Source organism: Halichoerus grypus, chromosome 1, assembly GCF_964656455.1.
Source record: "Halichoerus grypus chromosome 1, mHalGry1.hap1.1, whole genome shotgun sequence".
Classification (NCBI taxonomy): domain Eukaryota; kingdom Metazoa; phylum Chordata; class Mammalia; order Carnivora; family Phocidae; genus Halichoerus; species Halichoerus grypus.
Window position 1 is genome coordinate 66494068 of NC_135712.1, and position 12698 is coordinate 66506765.

At 38.2% G+C, this 12698-nt stretch overlaps 1 protein-coding gene across 1 annotated transcript in view; it reads right to left on the bottom strand.

The window, feature by feature from the left end:
- The window catches only part of KPNA1 (karyopherin subunit alpha 1), a 71625-nt gene that overhangs the window by 13079 nt on the left and 45848 nt on the right, over positions 1-12698 (bottom strand). The window contains exons 6-10 of the mRNA XM_036093687.2: positions 7950-8081; positions 6351-6439; positions 5906-6005; positions 5142-5305; positions 4066-4144 (exon numbers count right to left, since the gene is read on the bottom strand). Coding sequence (XP_035949580.1) covers positions 4066-4144; positions 5142-5305; positions 5906-6005; positions 6351-6439; positions 7950-8081 — 564 coding nt within the window. The remainder of the gene's footprint in view (positions 1-4065; positions 4145-5141; positions 5306-5905; positions 6006-6350; positions 6440-7949; positions 8082-12698) is intronic.

Sequence of the window (12698 nt, forward strand, 5' to 3'; positions counted from 1 at the left end):
ATTTTAGAAATAACTTTATACATGTAAAAAAGTATTCAGTGCCAATAAGAATTAGTTTCTAAGATTATCAAAGCAGTTTTGTTATACACATTACAATTCTACAACTGCTGCTTCTTAAGGCATAATAATGTATTAGTCCTTCACCTTCCTATCCCTTACAGGAATTAAAAAGTCTTTTGGATGGATAAATAGATCAAGTGGCCAGAAATTCAGAAGTGGTCTCAGATTTTTAAGTCTTCTGATAACACTCTACCTGGTAGTCAGCAAATACCTACTTAATGAAGTACACCAACTGCTTTAGAGGACACAAAGATAAAAAGAATATGTCCCCAGCTATCAAACAGCTTACAAAGGTGAGGGAGAGTAAGACAAATACATATGAAGCAGATCTAGTCTACCAAAACTAAACTCTTAAGTTATAATGACTGAAATAATATGTGGTGGGCTCAAGAATCAATCACTGAGTAACAGAATAGATACCTAGTCCAGAAACAAGCACAGGTATTTATGAGGAATTAAATATATAATAAAGTTCCTCCAGAGGTTAACTAGTTGAAAAACATTTTTTATTTTTGAAAAGTATTTTTAAAAAAATTCTTAACCCATTACCAAAATAAAGAGTAAATATACAAACACACCATAAAACAGAAGAAAATATCAGTAAATAGCTGGTTTGGGGATAGGGAGGGACTTTCCAAGCATAAAAACAATGGAAGAAATTACAGGGGAAAATAAAATTTCATCAAATAGAAATATCTGCATGTCAAAAAAATACAAAAATTAAAATACATACTACATAATGTAAAAAAAATTGCAACAGATAAGAGGGTTGCTGTCTTTAATATGTAAATTGTTAAAAGAAACTACAATTTTAATAGATTGCCTACCTCACAAGTAATAAAAGAAATGCAAATTAAATAAGTCATTTCTGCCTATTTAATACAGCTCAAAAAATAATAAAAGGTGGTTAAAGAAGCACAATCTTAACAGTATAAAAGATACTACAGAGCAATTTTTTAAATGCCGAAGATGTGATCTAGAAAATAAACATGCCAAAAAATAATAAAAAAATAAACCTGTCACAAGTTAAAGACAATACTCGTGGAGTAGTGAGGAAAAAAAGACTTTGTGGGGGTGGAGGGAATGCCTTGAAACACAGATAGGATTTCATAAGCAAAGGAGGAGGACACAACAGATAAGAAAGGCTGGAAATGAAAAAGTGCTGAGACAAGCTACTACAAAGTACCAAAATGAGGAAAGAACAGAGCAGTGAGGCTTATTTTTTTTTTTTTTTTTAAAGATTTTATTTGTTTATTTGACAGACGCGTAGAGAGAGAGCACAGATAGGCAGAGTGACAGGCAGAGGGAGAAGCAGGCTCTCCGCTGAGCAGGGAGCCCGATGTGGGGCTCGATTCCAGGACCCTGGGATCACGACCTGAGCCGAAGGCAGCCGCTTAACTGACTGAGCCACCCAGGTGCCCTGAGCAGTGAGGCTTATTAAGGAAGAGTTCGATAACCCTAAAATTAACAGTAGGCTACAAGAAAGAATGAGACTAAAATCCTGAAGTACAAATTCTTTAGTCTTTCAAGATTCTTTATCTCATAGTCATTAAAAAAGTTCACTGTTTCTGAAAGGAAGGTAATGTGAACAAGGCTGTTTTAGGAAAGATTAAGCTGTTACTAGGAAGAGTCAACTGAGGGGTAAATGCTGGGGAGAAGAGGAAGATAAATGAGGTAGGTACAGCAACGACCCTTGTGTGTGAGAAAACATGGACCAAACTAAGGTAATTAGATGAGGATACTGAAACACTAAGAATCAACAAGAGTTGGTGATTTTGCTATACAAGATGTGAGAGATGGAGGCACCAAATATGACTGCAAAGTTTCGGGGGTGTGGGTGAATAGTTACCTCATTAATTGAAATGAAAAAAAAAAAAAAAAAAAAAAGACTTGAAACCCGCTTTCTGGGAGGAAGAAGATAAACTGTCGAGAGACACAAATGTGAGACATGCAAGCAGAAATATCTAACAGGCTACTGGAGACCCAGGAGTAGAACTTGAGGGACATCAGAACTAGATGTACAGATAGAGAACTTCATTCAATAATTTTTGAGTCCTTACACATTGTGCCAGGAACTATTAAGACTACAGAAGGACAAAAACGAACAAGATTGACACCATTCCCCGCCCTCGAAGCTCACAATCTAGTAATGACAGTTACAATACAGTGTGATATGTGCTATGAAGGATGAAACAAAAGAAGGCACACCTAACTTAAGAGTCTGGCAGCAAACAAGGCCTCTCAGAGAAAATAATATTAACAGGAAGACCTGAAGAATGAGACGACCTTAGCCGCAGAGTGTGGATTCACGTGAGGGAGTGGTTAACAGCAGGGATGGGGATGCAAGCATATGTTCGGTGGAGACGGAAGCAAACGTGTAGTAAAACTTAGGGCTGAGTGTGGTCATAGTGAATTCAAGGAATAAACATGGCAAAAGCACAGAGCATAGCATGGGGAGGGAAAGACAAACTTTTTTTGAATAGCAGATACACTGACATGGTTTAAAAATTCAGAAAGTATGAAGGACTACAGAGGCAAAGCCTCCTTTCCATTCCCATACCCCAGCAACCCAGGTCTCCACAGACACAATGTTATTAGTTTCCTGTGTTTCCTTCCAGAGAAATTTTATGCAAATATAATCAAGCATATATGTTGTTTTCTTTTCCTCTCCTCCCTGCCCCCTTTTATATAAATAGTAATAGATTCTACACACTTTCTGCCCCTTGTTTTTCTTTTTAAATGATAAAACCTGGAGATATTTCTGAATCAGTGCTTAAGAGCTTCCTCATTCTGTTGCATAGCATTCCATTAAACAGGTGCCAGATTTTAAAGGATCTCAAACACCCTCAAAGGACAATAGGGGACCATAAAAAGATTTTAGGTAAGAGAATGACATGATGAAATTTGCATTTTATAAGCATCCCTCTGGTGATACGGAATGGAACAAGAAATGTCTGAACTAAGCACTGCAAGAGACAAGTGGAAATGGCACCTAGTGACTAATGAGAGAGGTGGACAGGGAATGATCCAGCTAATGTACAGGTTTTGGGCATGGTCAACTCTTGGTGGCATTCACTGAGGTAGGTAACATAAATAAGCAGAGGCCCAGATATACCAGGGAAAATAATGAGTTCCCTTCTGGATAGCATAAATTTAAAGTAAATATTACAGTTGGAAGACACCTTCAAGTACAAATCCAAATTTTAGGGATTAGAAAAGTGCAGACATTAAATGCCTTCCTGCGATTCAGGGCTGGGAAACCTAATTCTCAATTCCCAATCAAGCTGTACCAGGGTGATGGTTGAAGTTATAAATAGGATCAATGAATAATTATCCCCTCCAGGGGATAACCCCACAAACATGAAAGAACAGGAAAAGGAGCTTGCTAAGGAGAAATGGTCAGTGAAGCAGGAGACCCAAAACACTTCAACACCACTGAAGCCTAGGAAAAGAAAAAGACAATGCCAAGGCATCTGAGAGATAAAGAAAAATAGCTAGAACAATCCACTGTGAACGATATATCTTGATACAGAAGTTGAATGGAGTGGGGAGGGATGACATTAAGAACAAGGAAGGAAGAACCCTCCTCACGCTGGAGACTTACCATGTGCAAAGAAAAGGAAGCTATTAGAGAGGAGATGAAGCTGACAGAGAAAGGATGCTACTGGAGGCTCTGACCCTCACAAGAACCACTTCAAGTAGAGGGAGTAGTGGGAAATAAACCTGACTAACCAAAGGGTAAGTTAAATCACAGGGGAACCCAAAATTGCCATAAGCAATAGGTAAAGATAGTGCCAGTGAAGGTACTTAAAGTAGCTAAGGCAACATTTTTAACAAACATTAATGAAACAAAGTGTGAATCCTCCCTAATAACATGGAGTTAAATACTCTTAACAGAAACATAATCATGGGGTTCAATGTACTGTTTCTGAACGAAAAAACATAATCATGGGGTTCAGTGTACTGTTTCTCAAGGAAAAAAAAATAGTTACCACTTACTCATACCTGTGTCTGAATATCATCGCCTGTGACGATGTTTCCCACAGCCCGCAAAGCAGGAGAAACCACTTTATAATCATTATGCCTGTAACCATAAAAAGAAAGATGAATGCAACACTTCCATCCTTAGTCTCTCTTTTTTTTTTAAAGATTTTATTTATTCATTTGAGACAAAGAGATACACAGAGAGAGAGCATGAGCAGGGGGAGAGCAGAGGGAGAGGGAGAAGCAGGCTCCCTGCTGAGCCAGGAGCCCGATGTGGGGCTCGATCCCAGGACCCTGGGATCATGACCTGAGCCGAAGGCAGACGCTTAACCATCTGAGCCACCCAGGCGCCCCCTTGGTCTCTTTTCTTTATGGCTGAAATCCAAACCAAATAATGTGATTTGACTTTAGAGCACAAAGGTCCCTATGGTGGTTCTTAAGGGAACCCTATGAGGATGGGTTTGGTATTCCCTGGAAAAGCTATCTCTCCCTTTACTGAGTATTTTTGAATAAAAACTACGAATCTTTCTTAATAGTCTTTCCCAGGTATTCTATCACCTGGGTTACAAGATTTCCCTCTCATTCTTTACTACGGTTTTCACTTCCTCTTTACTATTTTTTTAAGGTGGGGGGGCAGCAGACAGTGAGGGAGAGAGAGAATCTTAAGCAGGCTCCATGCCCAGTGCAGAGCCCGATGCAGGGCTCATCTCACCACCCTGAGATCATGACCTGAGCCCAAATCAAGAGTTAGACACTTAACTGACTGAGCCACCCAGGTGCCTCAGGATTGACTCTTTTTAGTGGCAATATGCCTTTTGCTATCTATCCAGTCGTTGGTCTCGGGTCATTAATCATTAGCTTAATTACACAGGTCACAGTTTTCCAAATGTTCCTGCTGAAGGACTGTTCACACCAAAAGAATGAGCAGTTCTTTATATAAAGGCCTCCAACAAACAGATTTAACATCAATGTAAGTAACAAAAGAGAGCAGCCCAAAGCACAATAAATCAGTATAACATATTAATATTTATCAGCATCTAGAAAACTAATAAACTAATATAGGGACAAAAGAACAGACACGCTTGAAGATATCTTACATCAACAGCTCCACAAGTCTCCTACATACTCCTGCATCAATGACAGCTTGAATTTTATCATTAGGTCCATCTGACAGATATGAGAGGGCCCAGCAGGCATCAGCCAGTACGTCAGTGTCACTGACAAATAACAACCAGGAAAGCACATTCAGACAGGGGGAAACCTGTAAAGGGAAGATGATATGATAATGAAATTCAACAGAATAAAAGCTAGAAGTGAGGTGAGAAACTCCAAAAGGCAACCAGGCACACACATGGTAACTTCTGGGGTGATTAATACTTCTAGAAGTGGGACTAGCAAGTGGCATTTCCATCTTTGGGAATGCTGTCAGTGCCTTGCAGTTTACTTTGATGAGGTAGTCAGAGACCAAGGAAAATAATTTCCAAGAGTGAAGTATATACCAATTCTCAGAGTGAGATTCCCTGTTGAAACACACTCTTTCTGGACCAAAGAGGTAAAGAAACCGTTACAAATGGTAAAGCTAAAAAGTTTTGTGTTTTAGATACTTTGCTATAAATAAAAAATGCTAGGTTTTAAGATCAATTCAGAGCTTTTTACAGTCAGTGAAAATTTATCCCAAATTAACACCAAAAAAACAACAAAAAGCCCCATTTCTCTAGAAACAGATAAAATTCTAACATTTTAAATTTTATGAAAAATTATCATCTGTTCACATTAATATTCATTGCTACACTCTTTTAATTTCGCTGCTACACTTTTAATTGTACTTTTTCTGCCCATTTCCCACAAGCATAATCCTTACCTTTGCAAATTCTGGAGGTGGACTTTTCCCTCTACAGAGATTAGATAAAGCCCATACTGCATTCCGGGTCATGGTCAGGCGGTTTTGCTTTGAAAATAACCTAGAAGCATGATGATACAATGGTAAACTATATAATGGACATTAATTATCTCACAGCATAAGATAAATACTAAATCTAATGCTACAGATAAGCACATGTCTTTAAATAGCTTTTCTTTAGAACAATACAGTTGAATTAATTCTAACAGCACTAATTCAGAATTTTGGCACTGGAGTAAGATAGAATGCCTGAAGAAATGATCTGAATAAGTCAGTAAGAAAATATCTGTAATGAAAAATAACGGAAAATCCAAAATGATTTCTAAAGATGCACTGCTTTCTGAGGAACTTTCCCTATTTTTACTACTCAAAAAACTAGTAATAAGAATAACAGAAACAAACTTACTGCAAAAGAGGGGGAAGAATGTTGCAGTCTAAGACATAGTCCCTGCACATGGTACTATCTCCAGCAATGTTGCCAAGAGCCCAGACTGCCTGTGAATGAATTCCTCATTAATGACAGGCTCCGAAAAGACGACAAAATACCACAATAACCCCTGACAGAATTATATGGTAGTTAATCGACATACACACAGGCACTAACTATTAACAGTTCTAATAGAGGTTCACTATCAGGGAATCAAATGAAATAGTTGTGGGACTGGGGGAAGACAATCAATCATATTATAAAGTGTACATGTGAACACTCCCGGTATAAGCTTATTAAAAAGGGAGGAGCTGGTTCTTATATATTCAGCTGATTAAAAATGTATTTTAAGCTTGCTTACAAAAGAGAACAGTGAACAAAGACCTCAAGAGCAGTCAAACTGCAGAAAGCTGTTAAACTTCTGGGGGTGATGGATATATATATCTTGAATGGGATGATGGTTTCAAGAGTACATACATATGTCAAAAATTATCAAATTGTACTTTTTAAATATATGCAGTTTTCTGTATGTAAATTATACCTCAATTAAGCTGCAGAAGAAAATCATACTCATTTAGCAATGACTTATATTTATGAATTTGACAAAGATTGCAGTAATAAAAAAATCATGTTTTCTAGGTCTTTTTCTGCACAAAAGTGGCAAAGACCTGCTACTTCAATCACCACTAGAGATCCCTACAAGTAAAAGCTCAGTAACTGCTTATATGATCTAAAAAGTATATAGGGCTGGGGGCCTGGGCGGCTCAAGTCAGTTAAGCGTCTGACTCTTGATTTCAGCTCAGGTCATGATCTCAGGGTTGCGGGATCCAGCCCCTCATCAGGCTCCACACTCAGCAGGGAGTCTATTTGAGATTCTTCTCCCTCTCCCTCTCTCTCTCTCCCCCCGCACCTTTCCTCCAGCCCCTCCCTGTACTCATGTGCTCTCTCATTCTAAAATAAATAAATCTAAAAAAAAAAGAAAAAGGTATACAGGGCTTGGGGCGGCTGGCTGGTTCAGTCGGTGGAGCATGCAAGTCTTGATCTCAGGGTAGTGAGTTCAAGCCCCATGCTGGGTGTAGAGATTACTTAAAAAATAAAATCTTGGGGCGCCTGGGTGGCTCAGTCATTAAGCATCTGTCTTTGGCTCAGGTCACGATCCCAGAGTCCTGGGATCGAGCCCCGCATCGGGTTCCCTGCTCCGCAGGAAGCCTGCTTCTCTCTTCTCCCAATCCTCCTGCTTTTGTTCCCTCTCTCGCTGTCTCTCTGTCAAATAAATAAATAAAATCTTTAAAAAAAAATAAAATCTTTAAAAATAATAATAATCATAAAATAAAAATAAAAAGTATATAGGAATTTTAAAAAATTCAGGGCTGGAAGGGGAAAATGGTTTTATGTTTCCAGAAGAGATTCTGCCTACATTCACTATGAAATTTTCCATTTTGGTTGAGATTTCTAGAACACTCCTTGTGATGAACCATGGATTATCATGGACAGGTGGTGAAACTGAGGCCCTGAATGTAAGACCAAAGGAAAAAATGGTATTCTTTCACCTGCTTCTCTTTGCTTCATTTTTTTTACCTGCTCCTGGACATCTTCAAACTCTGAGCTGAGCAACTCTATGAAGATAGGCACAGCTCCTGCCTGAATCACAATCCGGGTCTGAAGAGAATTTCCTGAAGCAATATTTGTCAATACCCAAGCTGATTCAAACTATAAAGATAAAAATAATTTTATTATCTTATTAGCATTTAATAGCTTGTTTTTAGTTATAACAATAAGGTTTTCTGTACATGAAGAAAAGAATCTGAAATCATTATTTGCACATAATCTAACAGATGCATTCTGTATCAATTTTAAATGGAGAATTCCCAGTAGAAATACCTTGACCTACAAGAATATTCAGTCTAAAATTTGGTCTAAAATTTCAGACCAAAGTAGAGCTGACATAAGACCATAAAAAGAATGAGGGACTGCTTCATATGCTGATATAAAGGATTTCCTAAGAAACGAATGAAAAAAAAAAAAAAAAAGCCTAACAGTGTACATTAAGATAGTATCATACTGTATTTTCTAAGAGGGTTAAGAAGGAATATATGCATTAATTTATTTATGGTACAGAATATCTCTGGCAGGAGTCTTAAGAAACTGTAAATACTTGTTACCTACATGGAGAAGTAAGGGTGTAAAACCTTATGTACCTTTTGGCCTTAAATCATGTATATTATCTAATAAAAAAATAAAATTAATTAAGATGGACAAAGTGAAAAGTGGAGAGGATGTTATGTAAAATGTGTAAGACACAAGAACAGTGAAAAAGGCAAAAGATATTTTAAATAATGATAAGTGAGCCAAAAGGAGTTAACTGGCATTCAGTTAATAGAAATGGCAACTTCAGAGCATAAGAGCTTCTGACAAATGAGAGGGCTCCAAACTAAAGTACAGAGGTAAGAGTTTTTTAAAAAGAGCATTCTCAAAGGTTGATAAACTGGTAAACAGAAGATATGAAGGGAATCATGGCCAACAAAAAGTACAGCATTTTACTAATCTGCCCATCTCTACAATAATTTGAGTCTCTATCCTAAAATGGAGAAATCCAAGAATGAACTCTTAAAATTCTATTTACTTAAAAGAGTTCTTACTAAACTTTAGTTTTGTTTCCTTCTTCTGTTCTGTCTTCTATTTATCCTTTAATGAAGCACAGATGCAGAAAAAAATTCAGTGGTATGTCCCTTGAATGAGAGATCAATAAAAAGTCATTAAAAGAGCTGTGACTCTTCTAAAAGCTTTTGGGTCAACTGAAAGGCAGCTGTCATATGGAAAACTAAATCATCAATCATTGGGTTTGGGGGAAGGAAGGCAGAAGACATGGGAAGACAATCTGATTAGCATAGTGCAAAGCATGTGAATGACAGCAAATTCATAGCAGAAGACGCTTAAAGAAGGGAACGTTCCAAGAAACCTATGAATGTGACTACACAAATGAATACAGTAGTTAGGTAGCCTAACTGGACAATGATATTACAGCAACAAGGAGGCCCAGACCAGGAGCACCACAGTTGGAAAATATTTTCTTTGTGGTGACTTTGTTAAAAGTTCAGGAGACTTCTAAACACTGAATATCATAAAGTAAAAATTCCATCACATACCACTTCCATAATTAAATCACTCCTGAAATCTGTGCTCAAACCCCTTTCAATCTGTCTGAATTGAAACTTTACATTTGTTCAGTACTTTGTATTTTCAAAGCATTCCTCACGTATGTTCCTCACAACATCCTAGAGAAGTCTGGCTTTTGTAGTTTATGAATGAGGAAACTCAGAAAAAGATCCAACAATCTAATTATTGATATTATGCAGCCACTCAAAGGGAACTAGATTACAGCCTCCCAATCGAGTATGCTTATGAAGCCCAGCCATAGTCTCCTCTCAGACACACACCTGTAACATTGACAAGAATCTTTCAATTGCTTGGAGTTTTGCTACCTAGGCAAGAAATTTCAAATAATGATAAGCCAGAGATATGCCAGATTATTTAGGGGATGCTAAAAAGAAACAGTTCACCTAAAATGCAGTTTCTTTTGCCTTCTAGGAAAACTAACTAGCAGAGTTAAAATTGATTAACAGAGACAGATGATGTGAATACAAAACCAAACCTTCCTACCAGACGGCAGGCTCCAAGCTGAACAAAGAGTCATCAGATACTGCAGAGACCAAGTCAAAGAAATGACAACCGTGAGGAAAAGCTGTGTGTGAAGAATGAGTGAGATGGGCATACAGACCAGTCTTTGTCAAAGAGAAAACAGAATGCGGTGAGATTTTGATGCAAATGAAATGACAACAACCACCTGCATAGATAAAGGCTTATTAAAGAATTATCAATGAGAAAAAATTAGAAAACTCATTGCTCCTGCTCTTTGTCTGATGAGGTTTAGTACCAGGGGTCTCACAGGAAATGAGAGGGAATTCCAGATGCTACTTAAGAGAATGAAATGGAAAAGCAAAACAGAGTGACAGTGAATAGGAAAATAGAGAATAAGTGAATAACAGGCTAAACATGGATGGAAGAAAATGGGAAATTAGGCTATCTCGGCAAAAGAAGAATGTACCAGAGTTATGTTTATTTCTAAGAAGTACACGGTGATGATAACCTCTGAAAGTAAGATTCAAGGCCTCCCCTCATAAGAACAGAAATCAGAAAGCATCAGGAACAGAAAGAGATGAATAACTTATAACCAGAGAGCCACTGAAAATCATATTCGTGCATGAATAAGGCATTCTCTCTTTCACACGCGCACACACACAGTGATTACTTTGATGTTTACCTTGTAAAAACTCATCAAGCTGTACTTGTGCAATTCTCTATGTATTTGTGTGAAATGTATGTATGTAGGTAGGAGAGAGGAGGGAGAGAGGAAGAATCCTACCCCCCATCATACAGGCCCGTTAATAAGGTGCTAAAAGAAACAACTTTCAAATGTGTTTAATATGTGTTTTTTAAAAACTGAGTGTACTTCAAACTAACCTCTCTCTCACGGAGTATTGCCGTCATTGTGCTGTTGTTAATGTTGTGGCCTTGGGGCCCAGACGAGAATGTAACATGCAAGAGAGCTATGAGATGTGAAAGTCCAGAGTTGACAGCAAAAACGACTGCATCAAGTTGTAAGAGAAATGCCAGAAAAAGTAATTTAAGTAACCAGGAGACTCAAAAGATCGGTAACATGATGAATAAAATCTAAGAAATGGTATCACTTGAAGTAATAAATGGCAGCCAAAATAACTATAATCCTTACACCCTCTTTTTTGTTTTAAATTACTATATTCTCAATGTTCCAAGAATGGGACCATGCAAGGAAAACAACCTGTCATGCTGTGATTACTTATAAATTGTAATTCCACTATTACTTTTCACTGTCCAGACTTGCTAAATAAGGCTACAGTTGAAATCTGAAGGTCACACTGCAGATTTGATATTTTCTCTCTTTCCTTTCTCAGTCTCTACCTTCTGGTGCTCAATTCCTTAAATAAGGAAAATGAGAATCCAAAGCTGAAGTACTTCTGACCTCCTATCAAGTTTCCCACTCCAGGTTGAGGTACGCCTGGTTCCCTTTCTCCATTTGGATCAGGACTCTGTTGCTGGCCACTTTGCCGGGTCCACTCTGGCTCCTAGCAAATGCCAGGCTCACCTGGAGAGCAAGTGAAAAGAGAGGCTCACATCAGAAAAATAAACCCAGATATCAAACTCTGCAGAGAACAGTGCCTGAGTCATCTGAGCAACCTTTCAAGAAAGGTAGAGGGATCAATGAGGATGGGAAAAGACACAGGAGGATGAAGGCTTACTGCAGTTTATCACATTAAGCTTTCATATGGGACAAGAAAGGCAAGAATGGGGAAACTAAACCAATTTAATTTAAATTTACAATTTTAAGAGGAGTACCTAATGAATGGAACTAGGATGCAATTTACTTATTTCTAGCTATTTTCATAATAAGCTTCTGTAAGAAGGTTTGAGAATGCAACATCTCAGCACTGCAAAGGACAGTACAAACATGCTGGGCCTGGACTCAAAAAAACAAACAAAGTAGGCCCAGGGAATACACCATAAGGCAGACCAATCTCGTATCAAAGGTTCAGATATGTCTGAGGCCTACATGTCACTGAACCTGTGAATGCTCTTAACTAGATGACATTATCTGCTGCCAAAATCCTAGATTCCACCCCTGTTCATCTCGTTTGAAGGCAAATGAGTATCTGGGTGGCACTGCCCAAAGCAGGCATTTTTATCTCCCTGGTGTGAGGTACCTCACTGATTCAGGCATAAGGTGAGCCAGAAAGTAAGTGAAGAGAGCCTTCACTAGGATTCCCAGTTCTTTATGGAATGAAGGGATTAAGTTTGTCCACAGGATTTATCATTGAGTTGAGCTATTACTATGACTATATCTTATTACTCTCTTTCTGGAAGAGAAATGGCAAAAGCCCCATTCCAAAAACACACTATTCAGATTTCTAGTAAGCAGGTAGGAATATCAGGGACAACTTACATCCTAGTGCTCTCCAAGAAGACAGAGGAAGGAGTACCCTCCAAGCTTCCCAGAGCATGTCTAATTATGTGAGCATGAAGCCTCCTGGCTCTAATGTCTCCCTCAATATATTTGCTCCTCCTGCTTCTAGAGTGGTTGACGTTAGCCACTAGTCACACTGGAGAGAGAACACCATGTGGTACTTAAAATGTACACAGAAGAAAAGCTGGGGATGATGACCTTTAGATAATAAACAGATTGGTTATTTCTCAGAGTCTTTGGACAACTAAGTTGAAAGTCATGAGGTGGTC